Source organism: Magnolia sinica, chromosome 2, assembly GCF_029962835.1.
Source record: "Magnolia sinica isolate HGM2019 chromosome 2, MsV1, whole genome shotgun sequence".
Classification (NCBI taxonomy): domain Eukaryota; kingdom Viridiplantae; phylum Streptophyta; class Magnoliopsida; order Magnoliales; family Magnoliaceae; genus Magnolia; species Magnolia sinica.
In genome coordinates, this window is record NC_080574.1 from 15,187,733 (window position 1) to 15,211,780 (window position 24,048).

General features: G+C 39.1%; 1 protein-coding gene across 2 annotated transcripts; it reads left to right on the forward strand.

Annotated features, from left to right (window-relative positions):
- The first annotated feature begins 130 nt into the window (after positions 1-130).
- LOC131236319 (uncharacterized) lies at positions 131-12,705 on the forward strand. Of its 2 annotated transcripts, none has more exons than XM_058233446.1 (6): positions 131-300; positions 3,378-3,444; positions 5,375-5,497; positions 5,591-5,674; positions 12,178-12,264; positions 12,343-12,705. In XM_058233446.1, the coding sequence occupies exons 1-6, from the start codon at positions 230-232 to the stop codon at positions 12,427-12,429; spliced, it is 519 nt and encodes a 172-aa protein (XP_058089429.1). In that variant the 5' UTR covers positions 131-229; the 3' UTR covers positions 12,430-12,705. The 2 variants fall into 2 exon arrangements, with proteins under 2 accessions (XP_058089429.1, XP_058089434.1); XM_058233451.1 differs by lacking the exon at positions 131-300 and adding an exon at positions 1,965-2,052.
- Positions 12,706-24,048: the final 11,343 nt, after the last annotated feature.

Consider the following 24,048-nt stretch of genomic DNA (forward strand, 5'->3'; position numbering starts at 1 on the left):
GACCGTTTATTTATTTCACGCACATTGTGTCCGCTATGTAGCGCGTATTCATTTCTTCAGGGAGGGAGCCACGTGTGCACCGTGTCCAAGAAAGCGTGCGCGTGTGGTCTAGGAAAAACAAGCCTCTCGTCACTCGTCAGTTAGTTTTTCCAAAGCATTTTCCCTCTTCCTTCCGCTAAGCGCGAAAACCCTAGCTCTCTCTCTCTCTCTCTCTCTAAAAGCCGAGGAAATGAAGGAAATGAAGGTGAACGGAAGCACGACACTCTCACTCGCGCTCTTCAACGACGTCACCAATTGCAAGTACACGCCTCTTCTTCTTCTTCTCTGCTTTTCTCACTCTCTGACATTTACGCCCCTCTTTTTCTACTTATGCTAACACAACAGTACAGATATGTACTATTGAATCACCTAAAAGTAGAAATAGTGCATGTAATGTCAGAATACTCAGCGTTCTCTCTCTCTCTCTCTCTCTCTCTCTCTCTCTCTCTCTCTCTTTCTCTCTCTCTCTCACGCATTCCTCAGAGGACACGTGCCCACATGGGGCACCTGTGCTGGATCCAAGCCATTCATTAGGTGGGATGGCGCCCACGGTGAACATACCCTTGCTCAGATTTCTGGCTGTTCAAACATGAATCTTGTCTGCCATTCGCAGTCATGTACCATATGTAGAGAAACTGACGCAATCCCAAAGGGAAAGCACATAAATCAATAAGAAATGAAAGAGATTGTGGGAAAAGACCCAACAATCCTATCACCGAATGCTAGAGATCACAAATGCAAGACTGTGAGCAAGCTCAGCAGTCCTCTAGTATTGAACTAGAGACCACTCCCCCTCCCTTCAACAGCTACCGTAGAAAAAATAAGAGAATTTCATAAAGAGAATATTAATCAGCCTGTCTTATTCCATAGGACATAGGCCCTATTTATAATCAAACCTTACAATCTGTAATAAAGACTGTGGAATCTAAAAATTTATGAAAATAGGAAAGCACACAAATAATAAAGCATTATAATTAAGAAAAAGCCTAAAATAAGAAGATACTTAGATAAGAAGATATTTAAAATTATTCCCTGCCTAAAATAAAGATATGAAAGAAAGAGCAAATTTCACACATACGAAGCATGCACGCTTGGGATGTGGGACGATTGCATTAGAAACATTCCAATTACAATGCTTGTAGTTGCATAGGGGCATTCATCAGTTGATTCTATCAAGCCATACTGTACATTAGGTTCACCATAACACTGATCGATAACCTTTTCTGTCCTAAGTCGGCCATCATATATATATATAGCTATCTGTTTTCTAAGCCATGGATCGGATTGTTGGGGTTCTATGACAAATTTTATTTCTTCAGAACAATGAGCAATCTGTGTTGGGTCCAACAGATAGATGCTTTAGATTGTTGCTTGGGTGCGTTTTCCGTAAATGATCTTGACTGTCCATTTTTATAGGCTGTTGATCAAATGGTTAGAATCATCTGTTCAGTGTGATTTTTAAATGATAACCATGGAACTTTTGCTGGACCTAATTGACAGACCAGATCAGTCGATCAGACTGGCCAAGTTACCAATGTATCTCGGAGAAGTATAAATCGTAATGCTCCGAGGGCACTGGATCAAATTCTCAAATATACGATACTGCAGCAATGCTTTAAATATATTTAATTGCTATTGGATGTCGTTATTATTTTAATTGAGCTTAGTTAATTAAGTAATTTAATTATGAGCAAAATAACTGCATTTCAGTATATCGCCAGCCCTTATTGCCACTGTAACGTAATGGGGTTGCCCTGTTATCATTACAGCATTGATGTAATGGGCATTATTAAGCTTTGAGTGAGGCTGTTACAATGGGCACTATAATGCTTTTATACACATTGGAGGACATCAAGCATGTGTGTGTGTGTTTGTAGATTGGATAATTGTGTATGTGTTTATTTGTGAGCCTGCACTGCCAAGCCGTGTTGTTTTTTACAGATTGAGGCTGGCTAATAATGAATGTGAAAAGCTTTGACACTCTTGCAAAATTTGATGGTTCATACAGAAATGGTACATGTGGTAGCCGTGTAATTGAAATTAAACTGTCCAAATCAAATGTTCCACTTTAGATGGATCAAAAAATAACAATTCCATTGAATTGATGTTTTGACTGGCCACATCTGATGGATGGCTCAAATGAAAAAAATAGTCAATGTCCCATATTCAGTAAGGGATTGTTTGGTACATGGTATTAGATGGGATTGGGTAGGATTGAATTGCAAAAATCACTTTTTCAAACCTACCCCTTGTTTGGTAACTTTCTTTGTTGATGTTGGTTTATTAAGGCTTTGGAAACTACGCCGGATGGAAATTTGAATGGTGGGGATTCTCCCAATCCCAATTGTTTTACGATTGCGGGATGGAATCCCTTGATAGATTTGAGCCGGAGAAAAAATCGGAAGCGGATTGCGTGGTGGTGTATTGGTGTCACCAAGTTCCGTGGGCCCTATCATGATATATGTATCGTATCCACACCATCCATCCATTTTTCGAGATCACATCAGGTCATGAGCCAAAAAATGAGATAAATCCAAGGCTCAAGTGGAACACACCATAGAAAGTAGTGGGGACCATGATTCCCACCGTTGAAACCTTCCTAGGGCCCATCATGATGTTTATTTGTCATCCAAGCTGTTCATGAGGTCACATAGACCTGGATGAAGGGAGAAAACAAATATCAGATTGATCCAAAACTTTTGTGGCCATACAAATGTTTCAATGGTGGTCACTAAATCCCTACTCTTCCCTCGTGTGGCCCACTTGACTTTTGGATCTGAATAATTTTTGGTCTCTTATCCTAAAATGAGCTCTCAAAACGAATGAACGGAGTGGATTTCTCACAAACATCATGGTGGGCCCCACCTAGCATCCCTACACAAACTTCTACGAGAGCCTCTTGTAGAAAATCCGCGTCCGGCATCTTCATTGTAACCGACTCCTCTAGGTGGGTTTCCAAACGTGGTATCCCCATTCATCCTGGATATACATGGAGATTTCTTACATTCCAAACTTGGAATGGAACGTGATCAAAACGATTGAATCCCTTGACAATCCCTGACATCCCGTAATAATTACTGTCAAACAATACCATCCCACTTAATCCCACCTAATCCCGTGTGCCAAATAGCCCCTAAACAATTGTCCATTGATCAGGGGTCAGGATTGTCAAATTTGTCTGATTTTATAGTTATTACCCATTGTGGTGGTCCCAAGACTTGGCTGGTGTAATTTTAATTTATTACCCGCCAAGTTTTCAATTTCTGATTGCATGCATATGAAACCATCATTCTCTGTTACAGTATCAAATAACTCCCCATAACTGATTGCCTTTGCAGGGAACTTGTGGAATCTATGCAAGCAGGAACACTTGAACCTGAAGTAGCCTTTCTTAATGCATCTCTTGTACGTTTTCTCCACATTTAACCTTCTTTTCATTCCTCACACATGCACGCACACACCCGTGCTCTATCCATCCATCTACCTATGTGTGTCGACCCAATGCCTCCAGAGGCAATGATGTCTCCAACTTGTTTATTGCACTACAAATTGCCTTCATGCACTGTTTACCCGTGTTCACTGTTCATCCTCACACAAATGGACAATTTGTTAGCAAGTTACTTTCCTTTTGTGTCCAGTTCTTAGTTGCAGGATCCTTTTGACTAGGTGTTGCTCCCGCTTCAGATTCCCACTTTCAATCCCGCTCCGAATCCCTACCTAATTTATACTTGTTTACATTTTGAAAGAGGCATGTCCCTGCTCCCACACCTGAATTTGTTGCTGCTTCACTTCACGCTTCATGCAACTATGTTCTAGTTAATATCTTTCAAAAAAAAAAAATTTATGTTCTAGTTAATAGATAATTTCCATTTTTTCTTAGACTTGCTCAACAAGCAGGAATGAGTGTTTAAGTTACTTTAGGAAAGTGGTGTATGCAAGGTCTGTATGCACAAGGTTATTGTGTGGAAATTTAGATGGTTATTTGATTATTAATGACTCTTTTGTTTTAGTTGTGCGCAACATTATTCTAGGGTTCCCCTTGAGTAAAAATCCAGGTTGCCAAACACAATTTCTGGATTCTATGGCATTGAAATCCAAGCTTGCTAAACTCAACTGAAAGAATGCAAAATCTAGGGATTAAAAATCCTGGATTTGGATTCTTAAGTCAAAATCCAAATCCATGCTGCCAAATGGCCCTGGAGGTGGTCCATGGGTGGATATGCCAATAGACTAAAGGCTGGATTCACCTAGGATCTGCTTGGATCGATGGTCATATCAAGGAAGCAACAATGAATGGATTTGGAGAAGAATTTGAAAATTAATATGGAAGGAACAAATTTCTGATTTACAGATAAATAGATGGATGGAGAGATGACTAAATCAGCGGAATTGATTAAGGAGTTTGTTGAGGCAAACATGGATATGTCAATCTTGACATGAATACTGGAGCAAACAATTTGAAGACTGAAAAGGAAATTAAAGATACAATGGAAGGCTTAGGTTGCATGGAAGTGCATGTAACGTGGTCTGCGGTGGATCCTAACAAAAGTTGTGCTGGGCTAACATGTAGGTTTACTGGATCAGAAGTAGAACTTAAGGGCGAGTAGTTTTTAAGCTGAGGGGAATTCATGGAATCAGCCCCTTAGTTGATCAGATTCAATTTATGGGCCCCATAGGTTTTCTGGTCAGATTTTGGACACACTGATCATACATACACTCTTCACACATGCATTTTCATACACCCACACACACACATTGGCTTGTTATTAACAGGCCACCTTCCTTTTTTTCCAGTTTAATAGGCAGTTCCCAATGTATTAGACTCACTTCACAAGCAATAATCTGTGTTGTAGTTAAATTATGAATTTGGTGTGTGCAAGGGCTAGATATTGAAAGCATAGAGCTCTACATTGTTATATGCTGATTAACGAGTACTCTTCTGTTTTAAGCTGTACAGCCTGTATATACAAAGGCCATACATATGGAACTTTACCTGCTTATTTGGTGATTGAAGATTCTTCGTCTTCTTTTTTTAAGGAAATTGAAGTTTTTTTCCTTTAATCCTATAATGAGTTAATTTGTGGAGTGTGGTGCTTCCAAAACAAGTAGCATGATGCCGTTTATTTTGTAGATCCTATAATAGTCTTTATTTTTTACTTTTTACGAATTCTGCTGTTGTGTGGAGTTTCATGAAAAGTTTCTGCAACAATTCTTCAGAAATGACATAGATTTCACATCTAAATTCTTTTCAAATTGGCCTCATTTCCACTCTGTGCTGCATCAGCGCTACTTCATAAGTTTTCTCTAATGTCATTTCTGTAAAAAAATTGGACAGATACCAGACGTTTTCCCTGTTCTAGCGGCAGCACATAAAGCACATTTAGCCAAATCAAGGGGATCATTGACAACACGCACCCTTCATTCGGAGCTTGTTTATAATTACTCAGGGTCCAAACATGTATCCATCTTGCTCTATTCTGCTCACTGTGGGTTTATTTCTTTCATTAACTTCCTTGGAATAGTTAGCATTTGAACTTCAATTTTCTACCAGATATCAGAATCATTGAAGAGATGTGGAATCTCTGAGAACTCTAAGTATGTTCTCGCAGCTCGTTTCAATGCTTCTCCTGATGAGGTGAGATTGTTAAACGCATCCCTTTCATGCAGTTTTGATTGGGTGGTTTTGTTTCTCATATTTGAAACTCATCCTAAATGGCAAAGATTTGAGACTTTTGAAATTGTACCACTTCAAGCGTATCGGTGTTTGCATGTATGACACTCCTGAACATGGCTCATATAGGAATATCTTTCTTTCTTCTTCTTATTATTATTTTTAATATAGAAGACATTATCATAATGTTTGTATTCACTGATAAAAAGAACTTTTTCTTTTACCCACACACACACACACACACACACATATATGACTATCATTGCCTTTTATTTTTGTGGTACTTGCTTAAATATAAGTAATTGAATTTTAGGTTTATTGTTACTTATTTAGTTTTGGGATTTTTTATGTATAAATAGGCAATTGCAATGTAATATTTTATTGCTTTTAAGTATCTGTTAGGACATGGTAACAAATCCGACTTTCAAAAGCTACTATGTTCAACACTGACACACATGTCACTATCCAAGTTACATAGGCCTAATTTGTATGATTTTGACTTCTGTACATGAACATAAGCTTGTTTGCATATATATTTGCATGCACTGTAAAATAGATGTCCATTTCTTTTCTTTTCTTTTGTGACATACAAATAGCCAACCATAGTTGGGATGAGGCCACGATGACGATGAAAAGAAAAAAAAAAACATGAATAATAAAGGAAGAAACACTTACAAGAGGGGTGTCGCTTTCCTCTACATAATGCTATTCATAGGATTCCTTTAGCAAGGTTGTTGACTAACTCTTCAGCCTTATGCACTACAACTAAGGATCCTGCTACTACTAGGCCATCTAGCTAGTCTAAGATCAAAGTTGATGTCATGCTCTAATCTCCAAGCACCCAGACTACAGTCATTTCCCACAACCATTAGATGAAACTAAATGATTCACCTTCACTGAAGAGTTGGCCAAATAAGGGAATTTGATCATTGATATCAGTAGTTGATCAACCTAGTAGTCTAGTATTGGAAGATGGACGGTAGTGGTTGTTGCTTTTTAACCAATTATTCCAGTTACCAGCAGATGCTGCTGGTACGATGCATGTGGAGAAAAGAAGTGGTTTTCAAGGCAAGGGTGGGATGGGAGCAGTTGTAAAAAGCAGGCCTCTTTGGTTAAAGATATTGCTTCGCTCTAATTACCAAAATGTCGTTTCTTTTGCTTGAAAGTCCATCTCATTTTTTGGAGGCTATTACTTGGGCTAAACTGTGTATCAGGGAGTGGGTGCCCTGAGTTGTGGTCTGTATTTTTGTTTCTGTTTGCTTTTGTCCTTGCTGGCCTTTTGGCCCTCCTAATAAATTCCGTTACTTTTAAAAAAATCCATCTCATTTTCTTTTGCATTACATAGTTTAATCATCTCAAACAACCAACTGGCAGCAGATTTTTGCCCCTAGCAACTCTCATATGCGTAGTAGAGATGAAATTGATCATCTCAAGCAACTAATTGCCAGCGGATTTTAGCCCCTGGCAACTCTCTCCTGCATTTTCAAAATGAAATTTAACTTAGCCACTTCTATTATCATTCCAACTCTCAAATGGCAGTGGATTTTTGTTGATAATTTCTGGATTAGTTTGTAAGTATCTATTATTGCATTGAAATGATGAACAAAAGTTTGTAAAATTTCAGTTATTGCATTGCATTTTCTTGAAGTTGGCTCTGCTCGTGGTCTCCTTAGCTGTGTTTTCTCACCTTGCATGTGTGCATATTCCTTCCTGCCAAGAACTCCTTTAAGTCACCTTTACAGCTGCATCTATGGCAATGGCTATGCCTTGATGAGAAGTGCAGTGTCCAGAGATCACCAGTTTAATAGTAATTTTCTCGAGTCTTAGAGGCAGACCTTGTACAAACGTTACATTACATGCATAGCAAACCTGAAAATCCAACACACTGTATGACTTGAAGATTCTTTTTTTTTTTTTTTTTTTAGAAAGATGACAAAACGTGTATTAAAACAAACGAAAGCAGCAAAACAACAACAAGAAAAAAAAAAAGAGAGAGAGAGGGGGGGGAACTACAACAAGAAAGGGGAACCAAGAAAGCAAACCAACTGCAGCCCAAAAAAATCCAAATTACATCCCTTCAGCTTAGAAGCAGAAGAAACCCATTCTATGACCAGCGATATTGCACTTTGGGAGGTGCATTTCACCGACTTTGAGCATTATTGAAACACTCAACATTTCTTTCTTCCCAAATAGCCCACCAAATAGCGAGCAGATCCATTCTCCAAAGCACTTTCTTCTCTTTCCCAACTTGAAGATTCATTGGAGTCTTTACAAGACTCAAGTCAATAATAACAGGGAGGGAAGGAGATTTTTTCCAATAGTTAATAGCTTTAAACTTATCTTAAAGAAGACAAGATCAACAAAGTCTTTTGTTAAATTTGAGTTTTTGAATTAGTTTGATAAAGGGGAGTTAAAAATGACCAAGTCAACAAAGTCACCTTTTCCTCCTCATTGGTGAGGCTTTGTCTCAAATGATTGCTAGAGGGTAGCATGCAAGCATGTTTAGAGGTATATCGATACCTGACGTTTCCCTCCCTGTCTCTCACATCCAATTCGCTGATGATACTCTTATCATGATAGAAGCTGATGCGGATTCTGTCGACAACATTCACACGACTTTACGATGTTTTGAGGCAGTGTCGGGCTTGAAAATTAATATGGCCAAGTCCAAAGTGTATGGTGTGAATGGATCAGATCAGGACATCGCCAGATTTGCCGGTAGTCTGGGCTGTTCGGTTGCCTCTTTTCCCACCTTCTTCGCTGGTCTCCCTCTTGTTGTTCGTCCTCCTCCGATTGCGATGTGGGACAAAGTCATTGATAGATTTCAAAAGAAGCTTGCTACTTGGCAATGTCGTTATCTATCGATTGGAGGTAGGATCACCCTCATTAAAGCTGCGCTATCTAACCTTCCAGTCTATTTCATGTCCCTCTTCAGATGTCCGACGTCAGTTTTGAATCGTATCGATCATCTCAGATGCAATTTTCTCTGGAATGGTAAAGAAAATCATAATAAGCTTCATCTTATGGATTGGACGCATGTGTGTAGTCATTTTCGAAATGGGGGCGCTAATATTAAGAATCTTAAGATAATGAATTCGGCTCTTTTGGGAAAGTGGATCTGGAGGCTGGGAAAGGAACCCGAGGCTCTTTGGAGCACAATCATTAAAGGCAAATATGGGTCATCCCCTGGTGTTTGGTGGACCAAGGATAATTCTTTGTACAGGGCTTCCCATATCTGGAAAGGGATTCTCCGTCTTAAATCGTCAGTTCTTATCGATATCGGTTTTGCAGTGGGAAATGGAACGAGAGTTAGATTCTGGGAAGATAAATGGTTGGGAGATTGCACCCTGCGTGAAAGATTTCCTGCTATTTACCGGATTGTTGTGGAAAAGGACAGTATGATTGCTAACTTCTTCTCCCATACAGCTACTGGAGGGGTGTGGGAAGTTACTTGCTTCAGGAATTTGCATGATAGGGAGATGGATGACTATGTGCAGCTGCTTCATTCCCTATCTAATGTCACCTTGGACCAATCTACCTCCGATTCTATTATCTGGAATCGAGATAAGTCTGACATCTTTTCGGTTAAATCGTTCTACTCTGTTCTCGCTTCCAATTATTCCTCTTCAGCAATGGTATGTCCTTTCATTTGGAAATATGATGCTCCCCCAAAAATCATCTGTTTTGGATAGCTGGCAGCTATGAACAGAATCCTAACAATCGATAATCTTAGGAAGAGAGGGATGCAATTGGTAAACATCTGTCTCTGTTGTATGCAAAACGAGGAGACTATCGACCATCTATTGGTCCAATGTCCCTTTATCACCCAAATTTGGTGGGATCTCTTCTCTTGCTTTAACGTCAGCGGTTGTATCCCTAATTCTGCTCCGGCTTTGCTAGCAGCGTGGCAAGGTACTAAGTTGGGCAAAGTTAAAACTCGCATCTGGAGAATGGTGATTCTTGCTACCTGGTGGGCAGTTTGGAAAGAAAGGAACGAAAGATGCTTTAGCAACTCTCAGTCCTCGGCTAAATCAGTGGGATCTTATTCTAAGAAGTTGATTATTGAATGGGTGGTGAATGTTCTAGGCCTTAAAGATTATAATCTTGCTTTTTTGGGTTTTTAGGTTGTTCAGCTCTGCTATCTCAGCAGGCCTTTTTTGTTTGTTTTCTTTTTCTCCTTAATACAATCGTTATCTTAAAAAAATAAAAAAATAAATAACAAATGACAGGACCAAGTCCAGTCGAGTCAAACTAATGATTGCATGAATATTCTTTTGGTTGTGATGGCTAAAGGCACAAAATTCTGAGAAGGGGGAGATCTTAGCAACTGGAAGCAATAGGATCTAGTAGTTCAAGAAAGTGGAAAGCTATGTAGGACTTGCATGATTTCAAAGTGAGAGTAGGTATATGTATTTTGGAGGCTGAGTAGATATATATCTAAGGCTCTCCAGTGAGGTAAACACACTCTTTGCCTGCCAAATCACTTCGAGAGGATCATCATCACAAGATTAATGCCAATAAAATAAATTTTAACACTGGCATATATCTATCTGGAGGCCAAAAGAAAAATGGACCGCCAGCCAAGGGTGCAGCCCACCATAATGTAAATATGTCATCCAAACCGCTTGTAAGGTGCGCCCAATCAGGATGGACTCCCCAGAACTCAAGCATATCCAACACACAAGTGGGTCACACCACTTGAGTTTGTAGGTTCGGGCACATTTTTACATTATTTTTAATGGCATGGCCCACCTGAGTGTTGGATCAGCTTGATTTTTGTGGCATCTTATCTTATTGTGGTACCACCCAATGCATGGTTTGGATTCCACAAAAAAACATCACATTGGACTGACAAGCAGCTCATCTGTGTCAAAGCACTTAAACTATAATGACTCATCTGTTAAGCCTCAATCATAACACCAACACTTTGTTTTTATCAATGAGAGAAACCTTGTAGAGTTTGACAGATGATTTGCAGGCACTTAAAAGTTGCAAACATGGCATATGAGTAATTCAAATTCATCATCATAATCATCATCTAAGCCTTATCCCAGTTAATCGGGGTTGGCTATGTGAATCTTGTTCCACCATTCTACTCTATCAAGGGGCAATAACTTCAGTTAGGTCATCAAGTTGTTTCTTAATACAATACCTCCACCTACATCCTTTTGGGCCTTTCCTTTGCCCTTTAAAGAGCCTTCAACTTGTACCAACTCACTCCTAACCAGCACAATTCTTGGTCTCCATTGCACATGATCAACCATTTAAGTCTACTTTCCCTCATCTTCTTACGAATTAGTGCTACTCCTAAGTTCACTTGAAGCATTCATTTCTAATTTTGTCCTTCCTCATCTTGCCAGTCATCCATCTGAACATCCTCATTTCAGCTACACTCATCATATGAGTAATTCAAATTAGACAGTCCAAATTGTATGTCCCTCATTAAATGTATCATGAACCACGCCATTTGAGCCCGCAAAAAAAATAAAATAAAATAAAATTCTATTGACCACATGTCTAGAACATTTGTTGGATGATTAAAAATGAAAAATATCCAATGGTCCTATTTCAACAAACAAGAGTCACAAATCAGAGGTTAGGATTACTAATGAATCTGACTTTGGGACCAAGACTTGGGGACAGTGGGTTCCACATTTAGTCATTTTAATTTGAGTTAATATGTGCCACCTGATCAATTTCTGATGTCCTGCGTGTCAGGCATCACATGCTGCCAAAGCATTCATTAACTCCCCTTTATAGTATCAATTCAGAACTGAAAGTTCAAACCCAACTTTTCTTGCGAAATGGTACAGATCATGATAAATATAGTGATCTGAACCGTTGAACTAATATGTTCCACTATGGATGGGTCGGATATGTGTATCAGCCCATAGTGGCTGTTACTGTAGATACACACTGGTTTCAGTCGTGGCTGATCCATTACACTGAAACCAATTTTTAACCCTTGATGTATGTGTGAATGTATGTAGGTATATGTATTTTGGAGGCCAATTTGGATCCTTGGCTCAAGACTTTTCACAGAATACTTTGGTTTTCAGTTCTGACTAGTAGGGGTCATGGTTCAGTAATCCAACCCATTGCTCTGTTACGACCACTGTGGATGGGCCGTTCCCCAAAACTCTCCCAGATTCGAAGATCCTCCAAGCTTTGGCCCTTTTTTCATTTGAATGCAGATTGTTGCTCTATTCCTTCGGAACTGTCAATTTGTAGGTCTAGGTCAAGAGGTTAAGAGACTATTGAGAAGATTTTTGAAGCATGGTCTATCCACGGTGAGGCCCAGTAGACCGATAATCTGGACCCACTGGATTGTGGGCCCTGCTTGTTAGAATCCAAATATAAAATTGAAAGCCTGGGAACCTATAATTTGGGCTTTTTTTTTTTTTTTTTTTTTTTGGAGTTAATCTAAAATCAATGATATTGACGACGGATGGCATTAAGTCCACCAGATGAATGCTGTAGAGAAGCTGATCAATGGAAAAGAGATTGATTTGGAGGAGTTGGAAGGAACAGCAGACAAAGCCCAGATACAGAAGGTTTGATTCGATTATGAGCTCAAATTCCTACTCTGCTTCTGCTTTTTTAGCTGCTGATGATGGTTCTATTTTCTTCAGCATTACAAAATATCAAGCCTGGAATTATCAATATCCTCGCTGGCCGATTCCATCACATGCCGGATTGCTGCTCGAGATGCCCTATAAGAAAGTACGGAATCTTCTTTATCATGTTCTATTACTTGGTTTTGTTCTATATTATAAGCATCAGCCTCTTGTACCCCATTTCTGATTAAGTTCTTAATCTTTATTATTCTTGAAGATATAATTTTTTTTGGGGTCCAATTTAAGCTCTTGAGTTATAATCTAGGACCCTCATGCTATATCAAATGCTGTTTGTGTAGTACACAAGAAAGAAGAAAGAACATTATTTAGATTGCATTTTGATGCACAACAAACAAATTTGCAAACACTCAGGAGTTATGCTTCCTAGTCCTTGTAATTGTTTCCAGTACAATGTGAGAACTGTTGTAATTGCAATTTGGAGGCCCAATACCACCGATACCTGACATGAATGATAAGGAAATTCCAATTTGGCATTTCCACTTTACTGGTGGAAATGATTTTTCGGGTGTCACCAAAACAGACCCATAGATAAGAATTGCAATTCAATTTGATACTGCATCCAAACACACCTCAACAAGTACAATACTTGCTCATTGGGCCATCAATCAGGTGGCCAATCAATTGGTTGCTCTGTATTGATTGCCCAGGATGGTAACAGCAGTGTACTGAATCCGTCCTCATTACAAAAATGCATAAATACAGTGTTGTCCTTTTCAATGGTGGTTCTAACTTTTGAAACTTGGTTCTGGTGGATCAAAACCAGTACAAATCCTCCTTTGAGACCCCGGGAATGTTTTTCTTGAGAAGTCGGGGATGTTAAACCAATGTGAAGTAAAACGCATTTTAAGCAAATCGGGTTTGCTTTTTAAGTTATCCAGTGAGCTCTTTCATTATCCTAATCCAACAAGCAAATGGTTAACCCCTTTTAACTACATGAATACTATCATATGCTGCCAATAGAATATAAAACCAAAGCGTATGTCGGTGCTTGATTGGATGGGTAGGATCTTCTAGTCTGAAAGGTACATGTAGAAATGTCCATTTAGTGCAGGTCCCACCAAATTAATATTCTAAATGACCTCAGCTGATTAAGAAAACATAAGCAGACAATGAAAATGACACGAAGATTTTTTAGTTGTGCTGAATTTTCCAAAAGTGCGGCGCTCGGTCTGGCTTTGACACAGTAGATTTCCTGATTAAAAAAAGCAGCACATGGTCTTATAGTGCTTAGAAATCAAGAAAGAGTAGCTAATGACACAATAACAATAATCACATCATATATTAATTAAACTTTGATCATTGGTTGAAAAGCCTTGATTGTCTTCATAGCATTCTTTTCTGTGACGCTGTTTACATATGAGAGGGATGTCGTTTTCTTTGGTCCAAGTAAAAGAAGAATCTCGTTCAAAAACATCAACGTTGGAGGAAGTGTCAGCCATTCAGATAGACTCATGGGACTATCAGGGCCGTCCAATAACCCCTTTATTTTTTATATGGGAGAATGATCACATACGCTTGAACGAAGGTGCGGTAATAATCACCCATGTTAGAGCTTCATGGAGTTCATGGTTGCCATCCAACCCGTACGTTACACGCTTATATCTGAAAATTCAGCCTTATCCATAACTTTGGTGGCCACACCAAATGGGAAATAGGGAGTGGGAGGGGACGCCCATCATAGAAACTTCCAGATGGAATTTGAGGTCCACAGTATTGTGTACATGCCATCCAAGCCGTTCATATATAAGTTTTAGGCAGTTGCTCGTGTTGTGTGTCCCACCTGAGTTTTTGATTGGGATGATTCTTGGTATGTCTCTCGAACATGAGGCGCTGCACCGGATTCATGGTTTGGATTCGATGTATAACATCAATGGAGCCTCACATAGCCCTACCATGTGGTGAATGTATGTTATCATTAAACCTTTGAGATATGGCATGTCCATTTGGTGGGCCACTAGATCAATGGTCGTGATCACAACACGTTTTCAATGTGTACCATGAGGACCGAAATAGAACTTCCTGTAAAGTACCATGTGGGCATCAATTTAATACGGTGCAGACTGCAGAATGCCCTATCAAAGATGAGAAAGTGATGGGCAATGGGGTCCCCTTGATCCCACCACCTCCTACATGTTAAAAACAAAAAGGGTCACATCAAACGGCACTGCTGCCAATCGCAGGAGAAGACAAGGTCAAGACGACGAAGGCTCGACCAGGCCCATTGGAAACGGATTGGCTACTCCCCCTTGCACCATCCAATGGCTGGTGTTCGGTGGGCCCCACCATGATGTATGTGTATCATCCATGCCGTCTGTCTATTTTTATAGATCATTTTATGATATTACACAAAAAATGAGGTATATTCCAATCTCAAGTGGACCACATTGCAGGAAACAGTGTTGAATGAACGTCGACCATTAAAAACCTTTTCGGGGCCATAAAAGTATTGGATCAAGCTGATTTTTCTTTTTTCCCTTCATCTGGGTCTTTATGACCTAATCAACAGATTGGATGTCAGATAAACAGTACAGTGGGCCTTAGGAGGATTTAAATGATGGATATCCAATCACTATTGTTTTCCTATGGTGTGGTCCACCTAAGATTTATACCCCTCTTATTTTTAGGATGAAACCCTAAAATGATCTTTAAAAATGAACGAACGGAATGGATGAAATATATACATCATGGTAGGGCCCACAGACCACCAAACACCAGCCACGGGGCTGGTGTCAGGGGGAGTAGCCAATCCGTTCCCAGGCCCCATTGGGCTTCGTGGATATTCCATGTAGTAATATGCCACGTGGCGTAGCACTTTGGTGGTCCGGATTTTTGTTATGTTTAACCGGGCGCGGATTGGGTACTACCCCCGCCTGTTCGGAAGTCGGTACAGGCGTATGTTCGGAGGCCCACTGAGGGGCCACCATGATGTATGAGTTTTATCCACACCATCAATCCATTTTTAAATATCATTTTAGATTACCAAAATAAAAATAAATTAGATCAAGGGCTCAAGTGGACCACACCACAGGAAGCAGTGGTGCTAAGGATGCCCACTATTGAAACCTTCTTAGGGTCCACTGTGTCATTTATTTTCCATCTAACCTGTTGATATGGTCATATATACCTGGATTAAGTTAAAAAACAAATATTATCTTGATTAAAACTTCCGTGGTCCCTAAGAATTTTTTAACAGAAAGAATTTAATCCTCACTGTATGGTCCATTTGAGCATTATATATTTTATATTTTTGGGATAAATATCTAAAATTATATGAAAAGTGAATGGACGGTGTGGATTAAACAAATATCTCAACCCTCATTGATGTTCATGGAAAACACGGTAGCAACAAATATCCCAACCCTCTGTTATTGCTCATCGAAATTTGATAGCGGCTATTAATCGTTTGTTGCTACCCGTGTTTGTCAAGTGATAAGTCCGTCTGATCCTTGCAGCCTTTTAGGGCCTATTTAGATTTGCCTATAGTACCGTACAGGAAGGTAAAACTGTTACATCAAAGTATTAGTAGCCCTACAGTGGTAATGCGTTTGTAAATTGCAAACTGCTAACATGGATAAACTATCGTTTTCAAAATCAATGTTTGAGAATAGAGTGATCATCAGCCAGAAAATTGCTACGTTTTGGCCTCTCCGTTGGAATTTGGCCGGAGATCTGTTCTCTACCTGGGCCGTCCCCACCACAACCGCCCAAGGGATTACTAATACGGAGTGAAATTAGAAGAGTTTTGCTTAGATTTTGAGCCAGATTATCAGTCTTTTTCCCAGTAGCCCCTAACGTGGCGACTCTGCCGTTAGTGCCCACAAGCATACAATAATAGTGCACGTGTGGAAAATGGATAGCACCTCTATATATATTGGCGGTTGCTTAAAAAATTTTAAATTAATGTACGGATATACCTCGATCTGATTGACATGCTAAACGGATACTCGTCAATCTAAATCAGAAAAGGGAGAAGCAGAGAGCGCGGATTAGCTACTGACAGGTTGAGTAGCGAGACTGGCTACTGAGCTGACGTCACCAAGTTCCGCTATGATTTATGTTTTCTATCCATACCTTTCATCCATTTGTATAGATCATTTTAAGATAATATCCAAAGAATGAGTTAAATCTAAAGCTCCAGTAGACCCCAGCACAGAAAACAGCAAGAGGTATGCCTACCATTAAAAACTTCTAAAGGCTACAAAAGTTTCAGATGAAGCTGATATTTATATTTTCCCTTATTTAATGTCTTTTTAAACTTTTGAACCAGTTGGATCTCAAATAAACATTATGGTGGGCATTCGGATAGTTTCAATGGTGGGAATCACTCTCTCCATTGTTTTATGTGATGGGTCTACTATAGATTTTTATCTAACTCATTCTTTGGCTCATCCACTAAAATGATATTTTAAAATTGATGGACGGTGTGGATAAAACACATATATCATAGTGGGCCTACAGAACTTGGTTACGTCACTTCAGTCGCAGACTCGTTACTCAACCTGTCGGTACCTAATCCGCGTCAGGAAGCAGATTGCCTGTGACCCCGGGCGCGGAGATATATCTGTGCGGGGCTGTGTGAGGACGCTAGAGATGTCCGCAACAAATCTACTCCGTTCATCTATTTTGAAAGACTACAATAAAACATGATTCTAAAAATAAAATAGATTTAAAGATCAGGTTAGTTATACCAAAAGAAACAGTGGAAATGGAAACATTTAAAGCCTTATTGGAGCTGACCATGATGTTGATATGCCATCCAAACCGTTCATAGGATTAAATTGTAGGCACAAATATCATCCTGATACAACTTAGTCACTCCCAAATTACTAATCCCACTGCTTCTTGTGTTATGGCCCATGGAGTTTCGGATCTGCTTGAATTTTAGAATCATGTCCCATTATGGTCTTGCAAAATAGATGAACGGAATGGATTTATCACGGACAGTTCTGCAGGCCCCACAGCAGCGGCCACAGGAATATCTCTGTGCCGGGGTCACAGACACATCACAGGCATTCCGCTTCCGAAAGATGGGTGGTGCACGCTTGGGATACCATACACCGTTTTTCAATTTGGGCAAGTGGGTCCCATGGTTTGGTGATCTAGACCATTGGCTGACGGACGACACCCAATCTATGTTTGGAAGATCCGATACTGGGACTGGGATCTTTTTTTCTGTTAAATGTGGAACGTTGTTTCATTTATCTTCTTAAGATTGCGCCGTGAGGGAAATATCGAGGCATGGTCCATCCACGGTCGGCTGATATACACCAATGGTCTGGATTAAGACCAATGGTCTGGATTGAGGAACAATGAGCCCATTTGTAAGAATTGAAAACTCATGCCTAATGTAAAATCTGCGCAGGTCAGGTAAGGCTGCATTCTAAAACGAGATGGTTAGCATCATCCAATTGAACTGATCTACAAATATCAATCAACGGTGGGCCCCTCGTTGTGTGCCATCCACATCAATGCTTAGATTTCTCGAGCGCACTTGATATGGACCATCCATTTCGTATATTTGCATGGTAGGTCACTCAACCGTAGCAATTTGAGAGGGATACGCATTCATATGTGGGCCTAGCATCACGTGAACGTTGGATTTAGAATGCACTGAATTTCAAATCTCATTCAAAATCGTCATGTAATGGAATCCAAAAATAGCAATGCTTTTAAATTTTATAATATATTTATTAAGAATTTGAATTTCGTTACTAAATCAATTTTAGTATCTTGAATTTATATACAAGTGATATTTGAATATTTGATAATAAAGGTGCGACTCATCCACGACCACACCTTATTGTCAAGTGATATTTGATAATAATGTTTTGCACCGTCGGGCTCACCTTGTATATATCTCGTCCATGTCTTTCTTGAACATTTTAAGGCTTGAGCCAAAAAATAAAGGAGATCCAAATTTTGGCCCACCATATGCATTATCTTTAAAAACTTCCTAAGGTCCACCATAATGTTTGATAAGGTTATTTGCCATCCAATCTGTTGACAATGTACCGTAAACATGGACTTAGGTTAAAAAGAAAAGACGAATATAAACTTAATCCTTTTGTTGACCATTAACGTAGAATTAGATTTATTTCATTTTAGATGCATGCCTTAAAATGATTCGACAAAATAGATGGACGACATGAATATAAAATACACACATCAAGGTGTGCCTATGGTAAGGGATGCCCCACCTTGGCTAAGGTCAGGGCCACACGTAATCAGCTACCTAATGAAATATATACCAAGAGGAAAAAATGATGAAATTTTGGAGCCTTGAGTGAGCTACAAACATATCATTACAAGTAACATGCCTATGCTTTTTAATCATCAATTTTATGGCCAATGTTTGGATTGTTCATATCATTCCATTGATATAATTTAGTGATGTAGCCATGATTGTTTCGAGGTATCACAATGTTCCACATGTACGGTAGATTAATAGCTTAGATACACTTACATTATATATGAGACTCTTTGTTGGCCCTTGGTTTGTTTTTTGTCACCTGTAATGTGTGCAAGCGTCCCAAAATCGATTGTGCGACTCGATTCAAACCGAACAACTTGACTCGAAGCACCAGGATAGGAAGATATGTTGAGTATAATCGTATATAACCGACACCTGAGAAGATTGGTCACTATTCAACCACTCGCAATATGGTTATAGGATAATCAGGTGATTATCGGAGGCTAGAGTTCTTCCTCCTAAGATGGGTTATACCTTACCTTTCGTATGAAAGCACTTTTATAAGGGGAAATGGTCAAATAAAAAGGAAACATTTATAGTTAGTCACAATGAGCAACTACAAGTTGCCATTCGGAAATATTAATAGCTTGTATTGAAATTGGGAATAATCCAGCATATAAATATAGACTTTAATTATAGTAAAAAATTACCACTAATGGATTATAACTAAAGCTTATTGCTGCTATTAGATTACCGCTACTCCTTGGATAGAGCTAAATTATGACAAGGAAAGATAACTTGATTGGTTTGGTGTGAGACAACTTGCTTTATTGATTTCCTTGTTGTTTATATATCTCTTCTTCAACTGTTTCATAGATGTTTCTTTCTTTATTTAATGGTTACGATAACTAATTTGTCGTACGTCATCTGGACATCCCAGATCCTTCCTTCTTTTCTTGACATGTGTCCCTCTAACTGTTCTTTCCACTCGACCGCTTTCTGCTTTCTGGAAGCATCGATCGTGCACCGTCATTAGATGATGTGTATCATCATATTTGTGCCAGCTGTAATTTCATAAAAAGCGCTATAAATATCTCTAAAGATCTTACGCACACTATATATTTCTTGTGCAATGACATGTGTCCTTTTTTAATTTGCTATCTCAGGAACGATAAAAAATAAGGTACAACATTGCCCCCCATGTCATCTTAACTTTGATAAAAAATGTGAGAGCAATGTTTGGCTTAATGTCTGATGCATTAAATACAACCGTCTTTCTTTCCATGTGTCAACTCCTCATTGCTTCTGCTTGACCGAGTTGAAGATCAAATGATGGTTTTGTTCATTTTATACAATTGTCAATGTGACATGTTGCACACAATTGTGTCATACGAGGAATCGTGATTATCCTCTCATTAATGTGCACACTCTTGACTGATATATATGCAATTTCAAATCATTTGTTCCTTTTTATGACTCTTTCTCTTTACGCTTTTCCTTTATCTTTTGAAATTTTTGCAATCCGCCATGGGTGCTTCTTCTTCTTCTACTCCAGCTTATTATTAAGAAGATTTCATGAGAGAATTGGATGCTTTTCCTTCTAACGTAGTGATCAATGACGTCATTTTCAATGTTATTAACGAATCTAACATATCATTCCTTACTCATGCCCCAAATTTCTATCCTAAAATCATTCTTAAATAAATCTAATCTATAAAACTATTATTTCCCGACTATCTTGGGGAAAAGTTTCTTCTTCAATCTGATTCCCTCTCGGATCCTGCCAATGCTTTCAAGACCTCGAGATCCCAAGTGAAACCCATGAAAGGATGGTCAAAATGGTTCGACCGTATATCTAATCAACATGGTGATATATCGTAGCATGTCGGTATCTATAAATGTATCGGTCTATCTTTGCAAGAGTACATAACAAACGCTTCTTTGCTCACTGCAGTTTCTGCCTTTTGGAGTCGATCGATTCACACTTTTCATTTTGAATGTGGTCCCACGAGCCCAACAGTCATGGATATTTGCACTCTCACTCATCTTCTTCCTTTTTAGAGATTCAGTCTGTCCCAACTTCGCCCAGGAAGAGTTGCATTACTTCGACCTTCCAAACAAGAATGGGTGCGCTTATTTTACCTTCATATCCACTCAGCACAAATCTCATGACATTTCTATTGGTGTGGATTTATCATTGCTTGTTGTGTGAATGTTGTTCAGGTAATTAAAGAGTATGTTCATCTAGCCAAGGCGCTAGCTTAAGGTCGACAGTTAGCTTTCGCTCCATTCGTGCTCGACTACTTGTATCGCAACATGTTTAATACAACTACCAAGGGTTTTTACCACAGCGGAGGACTTCTTTGGCTTCTTCAAATGTGGTTGTATGAATACTTCCGATCTGGTCTTGTAAATTATATTCTCCTCCAAATTCTTTTACTTCCTTCAACCGCCGAAACATCTTTTACCCTAGAATTGCCTATTCTTTTGCAGATTATAAGAAATTCTTCCTTGTCATTGACATAAATAAACCTAACACTTCTTTCTACCCATTTTGCAATAAGGAATTTGTTTCAGCTTGGTTCATAGAAGAATATGAAATAGCCAACGTAGAGATGGTAGAGTTCCAAGATTATTTTGGAAGAGTTACCTCATCTGTAAAGATCTCCCTTACAGTGCCATCATGGAGACCGATGTCAATGTTAAGGCAGAGGTCAAGCAGTACTGCCCTAATCTCCTGGCTCTCCAATTCGACCTCGCTTAATCCCTTCCCTATCTATTCACTCACAAGACTGGCAATTAACCTCCCTATAATCGTATGCTTGTAGATTTGGTCAGGATTTTATAAATACTCAACAACAATTTTGGATACGATGCGCATGGCTTTTGAACTTCCCATCTTCCCAAGTTATCCTTGTTAAATGTGCACTTTTGGTGAATGGTGGACCAACTATTATAATGGACTGTTTTTTGCATCCTCTTAACTCATCATTGCTCGACTCTTTCCTTCTACAACAAGGATAGAGAAACTTGTGGCTAATAAGAGGAAAATAATGAACTAGATAAATAAAAAAAGCAACAATGTCAAAACCGGTCATGTTTTCATGGTAGAGAAAGACACGATCACAAAAAATGGCATCGGTGAGTTCGATCATCCCTCTCCGGCAACAACATGGATGATCAATCCAACTCCTCTCAGCCAAATCATTAAAAGGTCACAATTGCGGGTCCGATCAAAGTAAAAATTTCAATTTAAATGACCCAAAAACCCATAGCTTCGCTCGTTCTTAAGAAGATTTTTGACCTTAGACCTTTTCTAGGTCATGTCCCTAAACCGCCCATTCCCCCAACTGTTTAAGCTACACCAATAAATCCTCCAGCAACCAGTAGAAGTGGTCGAGCTATAACAAAGACTTTAGGTATCTCTTCTGCAACTGAGATTGTCTCTGCCTTTAAAATATATTTCAAAACAAAATATTGGTCAGGACTCTCACCCTCATATTATGCTTGAAAAAAAAAAGAAGCTCATAAAAACATGAGGAAGCCCATTTTAACCGAGCTTTTATGAAATAGATTAAAGATATGGAAATGTTGAATGATCCCAATCTTCCTCATGATCGTTATCTCAAACAGTATCAACCCAATCCACCATCTTTTCCTACTTATGCTTGTCCTTTGGTGATAACCATCGGCGATCCTACTAAAATTCAGTTAACAATTGACCGATATTCTACCATTATTGTTCGTTCTGACTTAGGTGGATGTTTTCATTTCTCTTTCTTTTTTCTTTCTTTCTATGTTCCTTACTTTTTCTAACATTTTCTTAACCATTTGCACAGTGACAAGAGAACTAATGGTTGCTAAGAAACAAATAGTCCTTGCAACAGCTGCACAATCTCAGCTAAAATTACTAGTCATTACTGTTGTTGCACCAAACAAACCTAGAACTCCCACAATGGAATTTAACAAGACTAATTCTGAAGCGACGACAAGCGATATCCCTCAGTCTGATGATCAAGCTCATGAAGACACATAAACCGTTCAATCAGCCAAACCTTTTCGTGTTTCCATTCATTATGAGGCTCTGTTGGCGGCTATCAATTGGGATGACGAACCTATTGTGGTGATGTCACAAAGTTTTTGTAGAGCCATCTCTTCTCACTCTATATCAATATCGGCCAGCCAACCTGCACCACCATTGAAAGCAACTGGACAACCAGTTCTGAGAACGACTAGCAGGTATTAGGTACTAGTCTTATATGAAGAAGAAGAACCATCTCGGTCGTCTACATCTTATCCCGGCCAAGTAACAACCATGGAGGCTCTTGTGGCTAATGATACTATAGTTCCCATACTAGCCGATACATCAACAACCATTCATCTCCTAAGGACACACTTCTGGTTGAAGAAGTACTCTCCTTCCTCGGTCAAATGCTAAACAGTGATATCATAGTGGCCGAGTCTCCAGCACCTTCCGAACTTCAACAACTCCAAGATGAGCTATGGACTCTCATACGCTCAGGGGCTACTGAAATTGTCTCTACAAGGTCAGTTGAGAGACTTTCGCTCCTCATTCACCGTTATCAAGTGCTTTCTCACTTGATGAAACCCTCTTGGCCAAGATGCTTATGCTTCTCCTAGACTTAGTGCATGAGTATCAAGATATCAATATTATAGTTGACAAGATTCAGGCCGAGTACTTAACAGCGACCCTTAAAGTAAATGAAGTTACTACAGTTGAAGAACAATATTATGTTGCCTAGGCTGAACTCAAGGAATCAGACACGAAAGTAATTGATCTTGCTGCTCAAATCGCAATGTTGGAGGAAAAATCAGGGACATTAAAGAATCGTCATGAAGAATTGGTAAGGATTAAGGGACAATAAAAAAATCAAAGTTAGCACATTGCTCACCTTCATCCGATACAACACTTCAATTGTCGGTTAGGCTAAGCGTGTAGCCTCCATAATTTAAACAGCCTTCAACTAACAAGAAGCTAGGCGATCCAAGATATAAGAGAAAATGGTTGCTTTTTCCTCTTTTGATTTTTAATCTTAAGTTAGCATGTATTTACTGTCTTGATCAATGAAATCAGCCAAAGTGCCACTTTTGTTTTTCTATATCTCAATCATTTTAGTACTTATGATTTTTTATGCACTAAAAGTAATAACTGTCCTAGTGATGTGACATGGAAATGAGGAGTCATGTGTCATTTCTTTTGTCGAAATAATTGCCACTATGAGTCCTCGTCCTAACTCATTAGAAGCTAATAGGGCATTTTGAATACCATTATTGCACATTGTGAGGCATTAAACTTGGACATGATCCATATCCTTAAATTATTATATAAAACCACTTGGGTTTCTCATTTTTCTCCTGTATATAGATTCTTAGCCTCTAACCTTCTATACTTCCGCAAGTTCTTAACAACCACGTCTTCGACCAGAATCCTCTCCCCTTTGGCTCGGGCTCAAAGTTTCCTAAAGGAAATCTTTACTTATGATCTTGAG

Coding starts and splice junctions, on each gene's coding strand:
- LOC131236319 (XM_058233446.1), top strand. CDS start 230: ATGAAGGAAATGAAGGTGAACGGAAGCACGACACTCTCACTCGCGCTC. Junction 3,445..5,374: donor CCTTTCTTAATGCATCTCTT/GTACGTTTTCTC, acceptor AAAATTGGACAG/ATACCAGACGTTTTCCCTGT. Junction 12,265..12,342: donor ACAAAGCCCAGATACAGAAG/GTTTGATTCGAT, acceptor TATTTTCTTCAG/CATTACAAAATATCAAGCCT.